This window comes from Tenebrio molitor, chromosome 1, assembly GCF_963966145.1.
Source record: "Tenebrio molitor chromosome 1, icTenMoli1.1, whole genome shotgun sequence".
In the NCBI taxonomy this organism is placed as follows: Eukaryota; Metazoa; Arthropoda; class Insecta; order Coleoptera; family Tenebrionidae; genus Tenebrio; species Tenebrio molitor.
Window position 1 is genome coordinate 14,648,180 of NC_091046.1, and position 19,178 is coordinate 14,667,357.

General features: G+C 33.1%; 1 protein-coding gene and 2 long non-coding RNA genes across 8 annotated transcripts in view; 1 reads left to right on the forward strand and 2 right to left on the reverse strand.

Annotated features, from left to right (window-relative positions):
• Positions 1 to 19,178, reverse strand: part of trio (trio Rho guanine nucleotide exchange factor) — a 167,408-nt gene that overhangs the window by 117,964 nt on the left and 30,266 nt on the right. For all 6 annotated transcript variants that reach the window (XM_069039410.1, XM_069039408.1, XM_069039401.1 and 3 more), the window contains exon 3: positions 4,986 to 5,181. In XM_069039410.1, coding sequence (XP_068895511.1) covers positions 4,986 to 5,181 — 196 coding nt within the window. The remainder of the gene's footprint in view (positions 1 to 4,985; positions 5,182 to 19,178) is intronic.
• Positions 13,577 to 14,369, reverse strand: LOC138122167 (uncharacterized). The gene is made up of 2 exons (XR_011156373.1): positions 13,881 to 14,369; positions 13,577 to 13,824 (listed from the first exon to the last, which is right to left on the reverse strand). It is a non-coding gene; the product is annotated as an uncharacterized lncRNA (long non-coding RNA).
• On the forward strand, positions 14,628 to 15,421 carry LOC138122166 (uncharacterized). Its single transcript, XR_011156372.1, has 3 exons — positions 14,628 to 14,790; positions 14,852 to 15,018; positions 15,067 to 15,421. It is a non-coding gene; the product is annotated as an uncharacterized lncRNA (long non-coding RNA).

Sequence of the window (19,178 nt, forward strand, 5' to 3'; positions counted from 1 at the left end):
TTTGTGAAATGACAGGAAAAGGGTGGACGAAATTTGTTGGCCGCAATTGTAATATGTACAGTCGATGGACAAATAAAACTGGGACAAAAATGACAATCACATAAGTCAAAATTTACAAATTTGCATCGTTTAACTACGGCTTTATCACAAATAGGTTAACTTTGGTATGACATATTATATAGACACTGACAAATATATTGACAATTCAATGGTCTGATTTACATAGATTAAATTTTAAGTGTCCCAGTTTTATTTGTCCACCGACCGTACATACAGGTGTCCCCGTAAGGGCGCGTACAGACTACGCGAACCGAGCATGTAATGTAACATGTAATGTAATGCTCGTCGCAAAATTGGTGCCACGAACAGCCGACGAACCGAGCGCGCAACGAACAGCTTCTATACTCCGTTTACTGATAGATCGCACGGCTTTTCACAGACACAGAGACGAGTGTCTATGCTGCAAAAAGTCGAATAGCGCACATAACATTTGTTTATCATTAATACATACTCGAAGAATAAATAATTCAACTTCATTCAGATTCACAGCTGTAATTCTGTTAACAACATCATAGGCGTAGGAAAACTACTGGCGGGATGGAGAGTGCACGTTTCTCAGGTCCTCTCGGGCTGTTGATGTTGCTATGGAAACTTTAAAAAACGCTCGTTTTTGAAAGTTGGATTTATACACACTGAGGCGTGCTTTAATTAAGTAAAATAGGTTACCAATAAAAAAAAATATAACCATCACGGGTGCTGTGCCCGTATTTCGGCGATGGTCAGAATAAAATGGATGCCCGTTTTGGGGCCGATTTCTAATTTTACCTGAAAAGGTAGGAGGTTACAAGGAAGGGATTCGTAGCTAAAGTGTGCTTTTAAAATAAAATTTTCATTCTCCCGCGAACGTACAAGTAGTATCTTTTTTCGAGATTTTCGGTCCTATCATTGTCAATAATTTGTCAAAGTCTGTAGGAGACATTTTTGTAAAATTTTTATAATGTCCACTGACACGTTGAAGTTTTAAATCTTGCATAAGTTCATTAGGTACCGACGCGTTTTCTATAGAGTTCGGTTCGCCACCAACGTCGCCGCTTCTTCTCTTTTTTAATCATACATATTGCACCCATCGTAAAATAAAAAAAAAAGACAAAGCCATAACTGCACATCTTCGGAGAAAGTAGGTAGAATGTTGGTTGTTTTTTAGTTTTGGTACCGAAAATAGACTCCGTGTCATAAAAAAAAAACGAATTATAGTTTAAAAAAATTAAATTATAATCGAAGGTAAAATAACAAGACCTATTTTTTTTTATCAGATTTAACAAATTAGGTCGAGTTATTTTTGGCAAGACTAATTCCAGAATTCAAACTTTAACGTTAATTATTTATTTTTAATACTGACAGTTATTAAAAACACAATTATTAAAAACAATTTGGGAATCTGACAGGCGTAACATGCAATTTTATTCATTTTTGACAGAAGACAGACTAGGAAGACGATTTATCCGCGATAACATTTTTGATTGGATGAAAGCAAGCACTGAACACGCACGTTTGATGTAGGTATGTGGGAATTAATCTGTAGTAATATAACAATAATTGACTTAAACATCGGATTGATTTGCGAAGCTGATGGCATGCTCCATCTCGACTTATGCATTTTTACAACAAATTGACACAATTCGCATTATTGTAGAAAATGTGAAACTTATTTATTAGTTATTGTAAAGAGTTGCTTTCAAAAATAATAACCTATTTATTTTGTTCAGCATAAATGAAATGCATAAAAAACTACAATCAAGACCGTTTAAATAAGGGACAAAAACTAATGGTAACTGAAATTGTTGGAGATTAGATTTATGAGTTTATGACTGTAGTCAGCTCCCTTTGTCGAGATGCGTTTGTGAATGGCGCTTTGTGTTCGTCAGAAAACCGACACTGAGCGGAGCACTGCGAACCGTTCGTGGCGCGCATGCGCTCTCGAGGTTCACAGCTTCGCCGTCCAAATCAGACGAACCCTTCCTTGTAATTTATTTAAAGAGTGTAGTAAGTTATGGTATGTATTTAATAAAATGTATGGATCACCATATTTGTAAGACAGCCTAACAAATTAATGAGTAAATGTTATAATCAACAGCAACTTCGCTCCTACCTTTTCAGGTAAAATTAGAAATCGGCCCCAAAAAGGGGCATTCAGTTATTCTGACGGACAAGCACCCGTGATGCTTAATAATATTTTTGCATCATCGGAACTATTAATAAATAGATAAAATTTTCTTTTTAATTTATTAAATTGTTTGATTTTTCCAAAGAAGGCATTTTTTACATTTTTCATACTAGTTTATGGCCCATTGCTCTGCGCGCGATGCCGAATCTAAACAATAATTTCTTATTTTATTACTTACCGTCTTTTGATAAGTAAATATGTTCATGAAATCGGTAAACACGTGAAAATGACCGGTGGTGCAAAAACGTTTTCTACTGACAAATTGTCATTACAAAAGTTTACCTGTAAAATAGTAAAGAAAAAAAAATTTCTTCATTTTCTTCATTGTTGAAGCTACTTTTAATTCGTTAAACAAATTTCTGAACTAACAATATTTGCGTTAATACTTACCTGCCTTAAATTGAGATTGCACATCGAAAACGCGTATTCTTTTTGGAGATTTTCGGGTCCTATTTTGGTTAGTAAATTCTCGCCGTCTGTGGGAGACATTCTATTAAATATTTTATGCTGTCCGCTAATATGTTGGAACTTTAAATCTTTATAAAGTTCGTCGAGCCTTTTTCTCTTTTTTCATCAGATTCCACATAATTCTTATTGCATCACTACACAGAATTAAAGCTAATGGTTTTTCGTTATCACTCTTATCACATACAGGTCGCTAAAAAGTATCGATACAGCTAAATATTTTCAAAGCGGTTTAGCAGAGCTCGTTGAAATTTGGCACACATCTAGAAGTGTTTAAATTCTATAGACTGATATTTTTTTCAATTTTATAACATCTTTTATTTTGAAGATACAAAGCCAACTTGATTTTTTTTACATGGCACGAGAGGTCAAATTTAACATCGTTAAAAAGAATATTTTTTTGTGAATCCAGTGATGTAGCACATGCATATCTTAATTTACTCGAAACTTTATAAAAAAATTATCGAATTAATAAAATTTGAATTTGACCTTTGGAATGTTTTTTTAGCCATTGTTAATTCTTTGCCGCCTGCACTTTGGCCAAAAAATTAATAAAAATAAATAATAAGTGTAGAAGTAAGACATTTAACTGAAACAGATACATTTTAATAAAAAAGATAAAAAGTTTAAACCCGAAATACATAATTTTTAAGCAAAAAAAAAATTTCAAAATGGCGGCGATGGGGCCATGTGTTACTTCACTGAATTCACAAAAAATACTCTTTTCAAAAATATTACATTTAAATCCCCCGTGCCATTTAAAAAAAACCAAGTTAGCTTTGCATCTTCAAAATAAATGACGTTACAAAATTGAAAAAACTATCAGATGATAAAATTTAAACACTTCTACCTGTGTGCCAAATTTCAATGCGTTCTGCTAAACCGTTCTGAAAATATTTAGCTGAATCCATACTTTTTAGCGACCCTGTATAATGTAGCTGTAATGACACGCAACCTCGGAACTATCGAACTGAACTGAGACGATTATAAAAAAAAAACACTTAAAAACATAACGCACTGAAAAATACAAAACTCTTCATCCAGCCAGTAGTTATCCTATGCCTATGATGTTGTTTACAGAATTACAGCTGTGACTCTAAATGAAGTTTCAGTACAGGTATTTTCAATAATTGTTATAAACTGTTGTTGGAATTATTTATTCTTCGAGTATTAATGATATAGCAAATGTTATAAAGTGTAGACACTCGTCTCTGTGTCTATAAAAAAGCGCGCAATCTATCATCAGTGGACAGAGTATAGCTGTTCGTTGTGTGCTCGGTTCGTCGGCTATTCGTGGCACCAATTTTGCGACGAGCATTACATTACATGTTACATTACATGCTCGGTTCGCGTAGTCTGTACGCGCCTTAATGTGCGGCAAAATTTTAACCACGAGCTACTAGGCTTCATGTAGAACTCGGAAAAAATATTTAAAAAATTCTATGTCGAAAAATAAAATGACATTTAATTTTTGAGCTACAATTTTTTTTAATTGCTTTTAGTCTTCTACGTTGTCCCACAACCTCGTAGGTAAAATTTCGGCACATTTTAAAAATACACCCTTGTATATCACATTTTATAAAATGTACTATTCCGGACACGGAATCTTGGCCATACCTGACATTTAACTGACAAATATGTGTGAACTGGCCTTTATTGAATATAACCCAACTTTTGACTCGATGAAGCCATTTCCTTGTTTTTTTGATGTTAGAATAAAAACTTCAAAGTGATTTTTAATAATTGTCATTTATTAATGACGCTAATGATTGGTTTACATCATTTTTTTTTAGAAATGTCAAAAAAATGTTGGCCAAGATTCCGTGTCCGGAATAGTACGTCAATGCGAAGTAACCTCTAGGAAATATGATTTAAAACAAGGAAACCGCATTGATGTACGTTTTATAAAATATGATATACAAGGGTGCATTTTTAAAATGTGTCGAAATTTTATCTACGAGGTTGTGGAACACCGTAGAGATTTAAAAAAATTGTAGCTCAAAAATTAAATGTAATTTTATTTTTTGACATAGAATTTTTTAAATATTTTTTCCGAGTTCTACATGAAGTCTAGTAGCTCGTGGTTAAAATTTTGCCGGGCATTTTAGGGACAGCCTATATAACACCAACAGCAGAAAGGATGAAATTATATGAAGTGAAATCATATTATAGCTAAATTGTATAGAACCTTATTCTCTCTATTTTTGGTCTTTCATTGACGATTTAAATGTAGTCTCATTTATTGAACCTTTCAGTTATTTGTCCAATCATACAAAATATACATTCTTATTTTTACCTCAAATTTGTACTTATGGGAACCAAGTGAAGTTCTTTGTTTTTGCCAGAAGTTATCTGGTTTCACAATAAGCGCTTGGTGAACGGCTCCAGGTGGAAAATGTTCATGTAATGCTTTTAAAATAGGCTTGACTGTAGACCAAGTCGCTCCACGCATATCAACCAGCACCGTGAAGCCTAAAGCTCTTGCTTCATCACTGAAACGAAAATTAAAATTAGTACCAATAAACAATGATATTATTTATGTAAATAAATGACAAATTCAACTTAAAATCATTTAAAACAATAATTACACATGCCTACAAAACGAAACTTTTTAATCGTTGTTTTGATTTTGATAACTGATTTTGTATAATACTGGAGCCCTGATTACAAAAATAACCAAATCAGTGTAGACCTGTGTTATCAGTATACATAGTTTTTTTTTACAAATAAAAAGAAAGCAGTAAAAAATTTAAATCTAGAAGTTAAGTAGTTTGGATAGGTACAGTGGCGGCCATTAATTTGGAAGCACCGGTCTAATCTAGTTTACTGGATATTTCTAAAATTTGATAGTGTAAACGTTATGTCTTGAACTCATGTCACTCATGTCATCGTTGAGCGCATCCAACAAACTGTCACAGCCGAAATTGATATCTCAATAACATTGTCAAAGTGACAAACAATTTACAATAGAAAAATCTTGGTGTTTCCAAATCAATGGCCACCACTGTACATTATCTGTTACGTTAATTCTTAAAACTTGATTGCCAAATGTATAATTCAAGATCTCAAGCTGAAATTTAAAACGTACACTGACGGACAAAAAAATTGTCGCCAAAATGTCTTTCATTATTTTTATCATGTAAAACATGCTTGGGAGCCTTCACAATAATATGTCATAAGTGACAAATATTTAAAATAATTTAAAAATGCCACGTCATTTGACCAGAAATTGGTTAACCTCAAAGTTAGAAGTATGATTTACATTAATGAAACATTAAATAAAATGACAGTGCCGTCAAATGAGTGACGACAATTTTTTTGTCCGTCAGTGTACACAATACCGGGATATCAAAAATTATCTTGGTCAAAGGTGGTCATGGTTTGGAAAACGTCCGTCTCAACTTATTTCGTGTGACGATTTCTTCGGTACGAACGATTGGCCTACCTACCTTTTTTATGAGTCACAGAGCTATAGTGAAATTTTTTCAATAAACTCTACCACCCTAAAATGTGGGCATATGGACCAGCTGTATAACAATTTTACACCAAATCATTGTTGAGGTTATGTTCACTCCACTTCCCGTACCTTTCTTCCGTGAATTCATTTTCAAAACAAATTTAATGAAAAATCAGGAGAAATCTCTTTCAAATTTGAAATAGTAGACACTCAGTGTGACTAATCGTATTAACATAAAAATCAATGTACGGTTCACACCAACATGACAACGTTTTGACAATTGTTTATTAAAAAATTTCAATTATACAGGGTTATTATAAATGATTGTCCCATCGCAGTTGGCGTTGAAAACCCCTAGCTTCGCAACGTTAGACAAACTAGTAGACAAATTTACACTACCGCCAGCAGCGCTACCTATCGGCGATGCTAGTCTCACTCATGTTATAAAGCTTGCAGCACATTCAACTACGTCACCAACGCCTACTGCGATGAGACAATCATTTATAATGCCCGTAGTTTCGCGAACACACCAACATTATTTGTAAGGCATGCATAAAAATCCTTCGGCATTACTGCAAAGTGCGGGAAAAAATAAAAAATACAGATTTTCAAAATTTGATGCCAACTAACTAGTAAATATCAGTATTATCAAGCTCAAAGAAGTTAGGATCGTTAAATTTGGAAGATATCCCTGATATCAGGTATCCTGAAAACTTAAACTAATAAATGACTTTTACTAATCAACTCGTATTCAGCATGGGTAGACAAGCAAACATTAGTTAAAATGTGTTGTGACAATTTTTTGGCGCAGTGTATTTTGTAATTTCCATCTAAGTAATAAAATCAGATTCTTAATAATTAATTAATATTTAATTCCCAGTTACTTTTCTTAATACATATACCATTTTGGAGCGTCTGTTTGCAAAAATAAAAAATTCGTGTTGTACTACAGTTAAATTCGGATATAGCGACGGCCAAGGGACCGTCCAATTATGGTCGTTATATCCGGATGTCGTTAAATCCGATGTGGGATTAAGTAATTAAATTTAAGAAATGTAATGTTTATTAAATGAAAATAATAGAGTAGAAAGGCATATTCTTAATAATGAAAATGATTTCAATATTACAAACGAGAGTCTTTCTATTTTTCTTTCGACCATAGAAATATCTACACAAATCTTCTTCACTTTGGGTAAATAAAGCAAAATTTTTCATAATACATACTTTCAATCTGGATTATTGACCGCAAAATTCAAATTTCTAGGATGATTAGAAATATGGTTTATTGAGAATATGCTATACGATCTGTATACCTGTATCTGATCTAATGTAAAATATAAAATGTACCCTTCTTTGTTTTATATGAGAATATTAAATTCGTTTGATTTAAAAACAATTAAATACATTGAAATACAATTTTAATTATCCACCTATGTTAACATAACTGGACAGTTTATACAAATAATTAATTTTCCTTGGTTAGACGTTCTAATATAACAGAAAAATGTCTATTAAATTGGATTTAAATAAAATTACAATGAACGGAATTTGGGGCAACAATAATGTTGCAGGCTGCTAGCAGGAGATACGAAGATACAACACACAAGCACAAAATAATGTGTGTACTCAATAATGTTTAATAAAATAGGGATTCCTAAATTGCAAGCTTCGGTTTACTGCGGTTATCACCAGCCTCTATCTACGCTTGGATTAAAGTTCTTGATTAGTGACATTTATATCTTGAAGTCCCGACTTCTTTATGGTAAGATATGCGCTCGTGGATAGGCAACTCTATTTACAGTTAACTGGTCGGTTGATCGAAAAGTCGATACATGTTATACAAATTTAAGTCACATTTTGTAAGTATTTATAACAATAATTAAACTGATGTCGTCTGCGTGCTGAAGCGGATCTCTTAAAAATAAAAATGTTATTTGTGGATCAAAAATTTAAATTCTGCGACAAGATCTACCCAGAATGAAGTTCATAAAACGGTAAACATACATTACTCACGCTCTCAAGAGAGAAGGAAATATTTAAAATTGTAGTGGCTTGATTAGCTTGCTTCCGTTCAATTAAAATGTTTAAAAAATTTTTTCCTTAACTGGAATTAATATAAATTTTGCGCTCTAACTACCCCGTTCATTTAATATTTAACTTGAAAATAACGTAACTTACTAATAAAAAAATTCATTCATCAAAACTAAACAAAACAACTGTGAAAAAATGATGAATAGTTTATTATTTAAATCTTATTCCACTGTGAACATATACCTATTGTGAACTTCTGGATCAGTTTTATAAACATATTTTCTAACAATCAGGAAGGTGGTCAAGAAAATGTGCCTAGAATTTAAGAAAACTTGTATGGTCAATCAATACATGTTTCATTCGCTTTGAAAAATGCAACATTATTGTTTGAACTGATAACTGTTTAACCGCTACTAATAAACATAGTTCGCCAAAAACATGCGAATTAATGAACTTAAAACACTCAAATATTTCAAACGCAATTATTAAAAGCAACAAGAAAAGGGAGAAGAAGAAGGATGAATGGAAAGAAAAGTTGATGGAAGTGGAACTGTACATTTTTTTATTTTGGAATTGATGTCTTATGTTTGAGATGTTATCAGAAATCGGAAAACCCGTAGGGCAAAAATACAGCATTCGTATAAATATATTAACGATTCGCTATAAAAATTAACAACAAATTTCAAAACATTTTGTAAATTAAACATGTTTTAACAATTGTTTCAATTGGATAATTAACAAACCAGGCAAATTGATAGTTGCTACATTAGTACATTAGTTATTCAAGCAATAACAGTTTACTGCGACGCAAATGCAACAATAAAAACAATTTGTATAAATTTTAGTAATGTACTGAAAACAAAATTATTTATTACAAATGTTAGTAATATTATTACTGCAATTGCCAATCTAACAAGTAGTTATTTTTCAAACATGTTTAGAATTGCCACCAACACCTTTTAAGGAAAGTTTTTATGAATACATACATACTTATATCTATAATTAACTGCAAGATTTAGTGATGTCTCTTTAAAATCTGTCAAATTCTTGACTGCAATATTTGGTCAAGAACACGGGGTCCGCGATTGTATTCAAATGCATATAATGCAAGTGGGTTCAGCTATTATCTTTTAAAATATTTGCATGACATTCCTTGTACAATGAGGGACATGGAATCCTGGGCAGTCTGTTATTGTCATTTCAAAAAGTGTCAATGTAACTGCACCTTTACCGTCATTATGATTGATATTTTCAAAAAAACTGTCAAATTAACTTAAGCTTGGTTATGAGTAGCTAAGGTATGGTTTAGAAATTTTGACAACTGAATGACACATCTGCCCAGTTTTCCGTGTCCCCAATAGTATGTATTAATTTAAAAATTAATGTTAAGTCAAATTCCTGATTTTTGAAATTTTCGCATTCAAGTGTACAATAAATCATGCAAATAATAATAACTTGCGGCTTTCAGTCGATTGATACGAGCTGTTTACGGAAAAAATGTCTAAAGGTAAAATTTTCGATTCGGAAATTGTTGCTATATTTTATATACCTACAAATGAACAAGTTCAACGACAGAATTTCGATTCGGAATGTTTTTAGTGTAATTTTTGAGATTTAGCAATATAAAAACATATTTAAAGAGGAACAAGCGCGATTTTAATAGTATCTGGAACATTCTCATTGCCAAAGAGCAATTTCATGCGATTTTTTGTCTATTCTCCTAAAGATCAAGTGCACATTAAGATGCAACGAAATAAAAATGTTTTGATGACAATAATTCCTAACATTCAATGGTTTTACTTTACGTACTTTGTCCAGTAAATTTAACGTACTACATTAATCATGTAAATTATTAATCCAATTGAAATTAACTGCGTTATGCGTCTATTGTTTATTTATTGTATAAAATATAACAATTAATTGTTGTTTTTTTATTCTCACGAATAATAGGTTCTTTGTTGTTGGCAAGTACGCATGCCAAATACATTATTAAAATTTCAGTTACCGATTCGTGTTTTCGGTATTTTTGAAACCCGGAACACAGCAAACACCTCCCCGATTATCACTGTTTTTTTTTTCTCTAAATAATTTGAATTTCTTACTTTCAAAAAGCCGATTTTACACGTCGTCAAATACGAAACTGTTTGTTTACAAACTGAAAAATGCCGCGCTTCGCCGCTTGGCGGCGCGTCAGTCGATATCGGGCAAGCCTATACCAATAAAAATTTGGGCAAAAATTTAAGAATTAAGTTAATATTTCAGATATGTTATTTAATTGGATAATAAAATTTAATACTGTGAATTTCGTTAATCAACTTTTCTTCATATTATGTTTTTCTTTTCTTTATTAGCAGTTTCTGATTCACTTTCAAATTAATCCACATTTGACATTATTCTTACTTTGACGTAAGTTGTTATACCGGGACATTTTTTTAACATTGAACATAGCCCATACTTATTCCCTATGTTCAATTTTAAAAAACACAGGTCAATGCATGTACAGTGGCGGCCATTAATTTGGAAACACCAAGATTTTTCTATCGTAAATTGTTTGGCACTTTGACAATGTTATTGACATATCAATTTCGGCTGCGACAGTTTGTTGGATGCGCTCAACGATGACATGAGTGACATGAGTTCATGACATAACGCTTACACTATCAAATATTAGAAATATCCAGTAAACTAGATTGGGTCGGTGTTTCCAAATTAATGGCCGCCAGTGTATGTAATCACGTAACCAAGGTAACAAAAATAAGTACTTGACAGTTTAACAAAATGGTCAACTTATTTGAAGAAGAAATACATACAGGTGTTTTCGAAGTTGAGGGGTTCCTCGTAACACGAGATACTATACATTATTCTTAAGAATTTTAGGCTAAATCTTCTTAGTAAAATGTTTGTATTAAGGGAGATAACTGATTGTATATTTTTATTGTTTTCTAAAATTTTGAGTCCGGTCCTGTCTATTTCTCCGCTGTCCTAGATTAATAACTGACGTGGCCCAGGATGGTGTCTTTCTGTCTTTTCAAAAAAATCAACTTATTGTATCTTCATTGCCGTACATATTTTACTAAAATGACTTTGGCTAAAACTCTTTAGAACAACGCATACTATCACAGGTTAAAAGGAACACCTCAACTTCGAAAACACCCTGTACAATGCAGTTATTCTATGCCAATCTGAGCATTAGAAATGTGCGTGACATTTCCAATGCAACACATGACAGACCAATTCCATCAATCGGAACAATTTTTAACATTATTTCAAAATCTCTGGTGTTCGGTATAGTTGGTTGCATAGCAACTCACAATGCATTGATCTGTGTTTTTTAAAATTGAACATAGGGAATAACTATGGACCATGTTCAAAGTTAAAAAAATGTCCCGGTATAATGATTTCTTATCACAATATGATAAAAAGGAATTGTCCCCCTGCTATTTTGGTACATACAGTGAGCGGCAAAAGTATGGAATAAATTCCTTAAAAATTAAACAAAATTTTTTTCAAAAAAATCTTTGGACAGGTCAATTTTAGTTTATAAAAGTACATGTTTTAGTACCAAAGAAAATTCCAAGCAGTCATTTGTTTTCGAGTGATGACGTCATCGATAGTTTTTTTAAATGGAAACCCCCTATTTTTTTTCTTGATTCTGATAACCCCTTTAATTGTCTAAATGACAGTATAAAAATGTAAGGAAATTTTTGAGAAAAAAAAACGAACAAAAGCAAGTCAAAAAATCAAGTAGGTAAATTAAACAGTCAAATGTTACTGCCAATTTCATTCGTATGTGTTATTTGTTTTACAAAACATTTTCGAAAATGACTCATTTAGCAGAAACACAACGTATAGAAATTTTAATTTTGATTGGGGCCGGGGATAAAAGTAGATAAAACTAAAACAGGGGGAATTTCTTCATAAACTTGCTTATTGTCAACAAGCTGGGGGATTGCAATTCGAAGATTTAATTCCATAATTTTAAGTACATACTTACCTACACAGTTTTTGACTTGTTTTTGATCGTTATAAAATTTATTTTTCTTCCTACACTATGGTAAAGTTGAATTTTACCGTCTCCATAGGGACGAGAAAGTAGGTGTTTCTACGGCTAGCCTTGCAAAAAAAAACACAAATGGCTAGGCAGTAAATTTTTTTTTAACTTTTTTCGATAGAGGGCGCTGCAATAATACCAGCCCCAAAGCCAGACGATTAATAAAGTACCGACACGATTTGACGTTTACATAAAAGGCAACCGTAACGATATTTTCGCTACAAGAGGCGCTGATATCGCTATTTTTACTGGCTTTGGTGAACATTTGTTCACCAAATCCCATGGATTTATTAGTAATAATTAGTAATTTATTAGAAATAATTAGTAATATATTACTAATAAATCCATGCCAAAGCCAGTCACAATAGCGATATCAGCGCCTCTTGTAGCGAAAAAATCGTTACGGTTGCCTTTTATCTAAACGTCAAATCGTGTCGGTACTTTATTAATCGACTGGCTTTGACCAGCCCGTAGATATATAAAGAGAAGATACAGCAATAGGTGAAGTACTGGGGACAAGACGTACCTTTTGTTTCTATTTCAGTCGCACGCATGTTATTAACAAATATATTATTCCTAGCGTTTTCCATGAGTTAGATATATTGTATATCCATGAAAGGATATTTCTTTATTTGAAGAATTGTAAGGAGTGGAACATACAATACAGGTCTTCATCTTTAAAGCAAAAAATAATTCATAATTAATTTGTCACGATGACGTTTCTCAATTATCAGTCAACTAGATAATACGAGGTAAAGCTCGTGCCAACTCTCATGATCGATGACGCAGAAACCAAAATGCGTACCGAAGCGGCTGTACTATTCGAATTAAAAACATCAGTACCATTTTGTCACACTTTACAGGTTTGTGAGCTAATTTATGTTGATTGATATTTAGCGACAGGTCCCTAGATAATGTGAGGCATTCTAATCCAAACCGTTGGACAGTGTAAAATGTAAACCCTGAAAATTCTAACCAAACGACCGATGTTTTTACGTTTCACTTATCAAAATTGGGCTCCGCCTTCGCGCAGCTTTTGTCAAGGTCATCGATCATGACAGTTGGCACAAGCTCTACTTCTCTATTCAAGTGCAGATATATGGAAACAAGACAAGAATACATTACATTGTGTGCTAGAAAAAAATGGAGGATAGTACCGGAATCGTTGATATGTTTTCCCAAGCAACGAAATACGTTTATATGGAATGGCTGTATCTTCCCCTTATACAGAGTGATCAACAAGGGCTGAAGCTGTTGGCAACAATGACAACATGATGAAAATTTCAGTGAAGTTGGTAGCATTACATTTTCAGTTGTCAATTTTGACGGACAAATTTAAACTTCAAAATCAAGTGTCATTTTTGTATCAATTTATTAATGAAAATGGTTTTTACACTAGAGCAAGACATTTTTATTGGTATGGCGTACTTTCGGACTGGAAATTTTGATGCTGCTAACGGTTGGCAGTATTCCACGGAGCACGAACGATACATTGCATCAATTTCAACAAATGTTCCCCGAGCCAGTTGGTACTTTGGGCGGCGCGGTACCTTAGTCGCGTTTAGGCAGCGTTTCACGAGATTGGTGCAACGTTACCTACAAACAGGTGATGTGAAAAAGGCAAAACCTACTGGTAGAACATCTACACTTACAGAAGATGTAGTTGAGAATGTTCGAGGTAGAATGGAACAAAACCCTCGAAAGTCAGTGCGAAAGCTTTCACTCCAAACAGGATGTAAAACACACGCATCCAAAGTTCTTTGTTGGGCACGTTTAATGCAGGGCCTAATAATCCTTACCATTAAAAATCCTGTCATTCCTTTTCCTTACTTTTCAGGCTTGTCATATGGAAGTTGCCTAACCATTTTAAAGAAGAAATTAAAGTTCCACCCTTACAAATTTTCCCGGATCTGATCCCTGCATCCCGCAGACTTTCAGCTCGAAAATAATAACGCATAAAACATGTTTCTGTTTCTCAGGAGGGGCATGCGGGCACGGCCTGTCGCTTTTATGAATATCGAAACAGAACCGCTAATTACATTTTATACTGTTTTTGGTCGTTTTGTACGTATCGTGTTTTAAAACTACCAACTCGTAACATAACCTAAATTTTTTGACATTCACAACCTGCAGCGGGTGCCAACATTGACGCACAAAAAAATTTCATACTTTGGGAATATTTTGCTGTCATTTGCTGCCAACAGCTTCAGTCCTTGTTGATCACGCTGTATATCTATGTACCAGCCCCATAGAAAAAATAAAATACTATAGAATGCAAAGTGGGTGCATTACTGTGGTGCATTAATTGTGTCCTTGGTTTGCGTCTTGGCTTGTGCGCACCGTCCACAGGCCGGAAGAGGACGCTGAAATTGTTGTTACCACAAATCCATGTTGCCAAAGTACCCGGTTTAAAAAAAAAACAAATAACATTACAAAAAATTATAAATGTCAATCAATTTAATTGTCAATTGACTTAAATTAAATGTGAATTTACCATAAAGACCTGACCTGACCTTAAGTGTTCTGCGCCATAAAGCTTTGCAGCATCAAAAAGTGTTACAGGTCTGTTAGCACTACGTGCCACACATTTCCAAATCCATTGAAATATGGGATCGCTTTATAGAGTAGCTGAAGCGGACTGAAGACAATAATTATCTGATGGAGCTCAGTCCAATGAAAGTGTATAATAACCACACGGTTTGTGAATTATATTTTAAAAAATCCGACAATGGCACTAATTAACAGACTTCTAAATACTGCTGTACTTGTCTAGTTTGCTCCTACCTAATGGTAAATATCACACATATTAAACAAATTACAAACTTTCAAAGATTTCAGAAATTTCTACACCCCATATACCTATTCCCGATCCCAATCTTAGAACAAATCTATAAGACATGCTGTTGAAGAAAACGCGATGTGCAACTCTTCTACCAATACTATATTCGATCTTGATGCTGACCACGGTACATTTTTCTGAGTAGATATTGATAATAAAAAGTTTTCTTTCGAATGTGAACAAAAATTTTAAATTGAACCTGAAAGAGTCGACAAAATAGTAACATTAACCATATTTACTTTTGTTAAGGGAATACAGTTAATTTTAAGTGGTAAGGACACGAGAACTTTAATGTATAACAACAAAATATTTGTAAATGCGATCGAAATGTATAAGAAAAGATTGAAAATAAAAAAATTTAATGAAAAGAATTTTTTGTGATAGTATCGTAGAGGGATAGTATTAATGAAAATACCTATATAAAATAAAATTTATAAATATAAATCATAATACGAGTATGTACATTCTAAAATCAAGCAGGCCAAGGAAGCACCGTCCACAAGCCAACAGATGGCGCATTTTTCAAGGACCAAAAATTTAATAGGGAGTTTGCGTTCTATATATTGGGTGATTCAAAATGATCGTGGCCAAGTATGGCAACTATGTATGAAAATTTATGTGGCAACTGTGTGGGTAGGATAGAGTTGATATTTCTTTGACAGTTCATAGTCGCGCAATTTTGAAAACTATCAAATCAATGTGTAATGATATCAAAAAAATCAAATGCACGCTTATGAAATGTCATACAAATGACAACTCTACCTCATCCACACAGTTGCCACATAAATTTTCGTACATAGTTGCCATACTTGGTCACAATCATTTTGAATCACCCAATAGTTTATTTTGTGTATGACGAGTACAGTATAACTTCGATAATCCGGACACACGTTACATCGGACACTCCAGTAATTCGGCGCCTTCCACGTTTCGGACACTTTGCAATTTTTACCTCCATAATCCGGACAAATCAAAACATTAAGGTTTCTTACCGAAAAGATTTGCTAAACTACATAATACCACATGACGATGACAATATTGTGCAACTGTTGACAAGTTTCAATAATAAAAAAAAAGAATGGACACAGTGAAAATGATAATGTCGATTGCGATTTAACAGATGAACAAATAGTCCAAGAAACTTTAAACAATAATCATGAGGATGATGAAAACGAATGTGAATAATTCAAATTAGACGAAAACTCGCATAAAATAATTTACAAATACATACAGTACAGTATGTCCAAAAAGTCTGGAAACACCCAAATGAAAACGTAACGCATAATTTTTGAAAAAAATGTAAAGACAGGTCAATTAGTGTTTTAAAAAAGATTTCTGTTGATATTTTCTTTTTGGTCTTTTCGATGACTGAAAAAGTTGTTATTAAAAAAAAAATTGTTTTTTTCAGGAATTTTTTTATGTAAATTGAAAAATTTTTTGACCGTCGGGTAGACAATTAAAAGATCTATTAAAAACGGTAGTAAAAACGCGACGTTGCCATTTTAAAAAACCTCTGATGACAGTTTCTTTTCATTCTAAATGTACGTTTTATTCTTTAATAAGTACATTATGTAGATATGTAGATTGTCATTGATGAATTCATGATTTTTTCTTAACCCAAGTAGTCAAAAATGTATGTACCTCGCTAATCCGGAAAACTCTCTAATTCGGCGAGGCTCAAAACTATATCTGTCCGGATTATCGAAGTTGTACTGTATTAACAAAAAAAAAGATTTTTACGATTTTAGGTAACTTTTTTTGGTTCAAACAAAAGCCGTATTCTTTTTATAAAATAACCTGCTTAATAAAATCTAATATAAGTAAATTTTTATTTTAAAATTACCAACAGATAGATTTCTGCAGAAAGTTATATCTAACTGTGTGTAGGTGCCGCTGCGTTTCGGACTGTTTGTTTTGTTATTAAATCAAATGGTTATTGTTGACAGACAAAAATTATTGCAGTCATGTTGTGTAGGAATAAAAATAATGTGTAAACCTTGGCGGCAAAGTGATTTTTCCAGGCTTCAAGAAGTGTCCAGGCTCGCTAAAGCTCGCCTGTACATTTCTTCTTTCAGCCTGGAAAAATGTCACTTTACCGCCTAGGTCTACAATATACTATTTTTCCAACTTGCCTTTTTCTATAAATTTACGAATAAAAGTTTGAGTTGTGTTTGTACTAATTCAGTAATTGGAAACACTTGCCTAATAAATAAGGCAAAACATTTACACACATTAAAATCTCTGAAAAATACATCGATCAAATCCAGTTATCAGCACGGGTTTTGTTGCAGGTTTCTAAGTAACAACAATTAAAAGATAGGTTTACAATATGACAATCTAGCCAAAATTGTGCTCACTACTTGACTTGTACGCTTTTTTTTTTAATAGAAGTGTACATACTTATTTCTCACCAAATATTGAAAATAGTCCAACTGGAGTTGAATAAAGAGCTTTAGGCTAGTAGAATTTCAGAAATATCTAACTAAATACACGTATGTAGGTATTTCTTATAAAAAAATGTAAAAAAAAACTACATGGGATATTTGCACAGAACAAAAAAAAATAAAAAAACGTTAAAATAGTACTTTTTCTACTTTGCGTTCGTACTGATGCTATTACGATACTGTTTTGCGTATCGTAATAGGAAAAGACGTGATATAATAATAATACAGAGCGCCCAGAAATGTGGTAGCAAGTTTTTCGATTGGTCCCGCAAGATGACACTTTTTTACAGAGACCTTTTTTATGCATGGCAACGCCGCTATCTAAATTGAGATAAATAAATGTCAAGAATTGTCAAACGTAAAACATTCAAATTTAAATTTTATTGAAAATGTTCTAATTGACCACCATTATGCTCAATGTATAACTGAACCCTTCGAGCAACATTTCGACAAATTTTAGTGCACAAATCGGGGGTAAAAATTGTTCGGAAAACCTCCTTAACATATTCTTTTGAAAAAATTCCAAAATTGAATGTTGCAAGATTGAACAAATTTGGCTTTTCGAAAGTGCCATCTTGTGACAATTTGTGTAAAAGTTGCTACCACATTTCTGGGCGCACTGTACTAAAAATAGTGAAATTTAATTTTTTAATTTTGACGGATACTGTCATTGCCATCTCGAACTCCAGGCCTTAAGCCAGACAGCGTGTGACGTCACGAGGAAGGCCAAACGTCAAAATTTGACATTTGTTTACATTTTCAGAAAGTATGAAATTCGGTGTTTTAATCATTCTTATGGAAAATTGTGAGATAAGCAAAAGCTTGGTGGCAAGTGTATATAATAGTTTCAGTTGATACCAGGGTATTTACTGTTCATAGGACGTCGCAAGAGACGTTGAAACCTGGGAAGTATTTTTATACCCTATCAACATTTTCGTGATTACAAGTCGTTGTAAGGGCAATTTAGTTGAAACTATATTTGCTACACATATAATTAAGACGTAAGAAGCATTTGTTGTGATTTGGTGTTATTTAAATGATTCACAAAGTAAAAATTACGCAAAAACAATAAATACACAAACTTAACCTCACTTGTAAATGACAATTTTCACGTTATTAATGGCATTTTACTCCACGACGCAGTAATTGTAAAGCCTAAACACATCATTCTACTAAAAAAAAAGAGTGTTAACCAAAAATTTTACTGTTTTTATTAAATTCTGGAGGTTTAATGCTTTTTTCGATGAGGCCTTTACTGTGACGTCCCGATCAAAAACAATTGCTGCCTTAAGGCTTTGTGTTCTAGATGGCAATGATACTGTGGTCTCGCGGCAGACCGCAGACGTGACCTTGGGTGGAATCCTTCAACTTTAACGGTTTTGAATTTTAAATTATTTTTTTTCATTGAAAAAGTGGCAAAGTAGAAAAAATACTGTATGACATCTCGTTTATAAAGCATTTTATCGCACTTACGCCTTTAGGGTACTCCTCGCTACGCTCGTCGTGCTCTAAAACCGTGCGTGCGATAAAATGCTTCTTATAAGACTCGTATCATAATATACCATTATTTAACGAGTTCTCATGGTTACAAAAATAGATACTACTTAGTTGCTCACAAAACAACTCGTTTGATAAAAATAGAGAAGCAAAAAAATTTGGAAAACTTT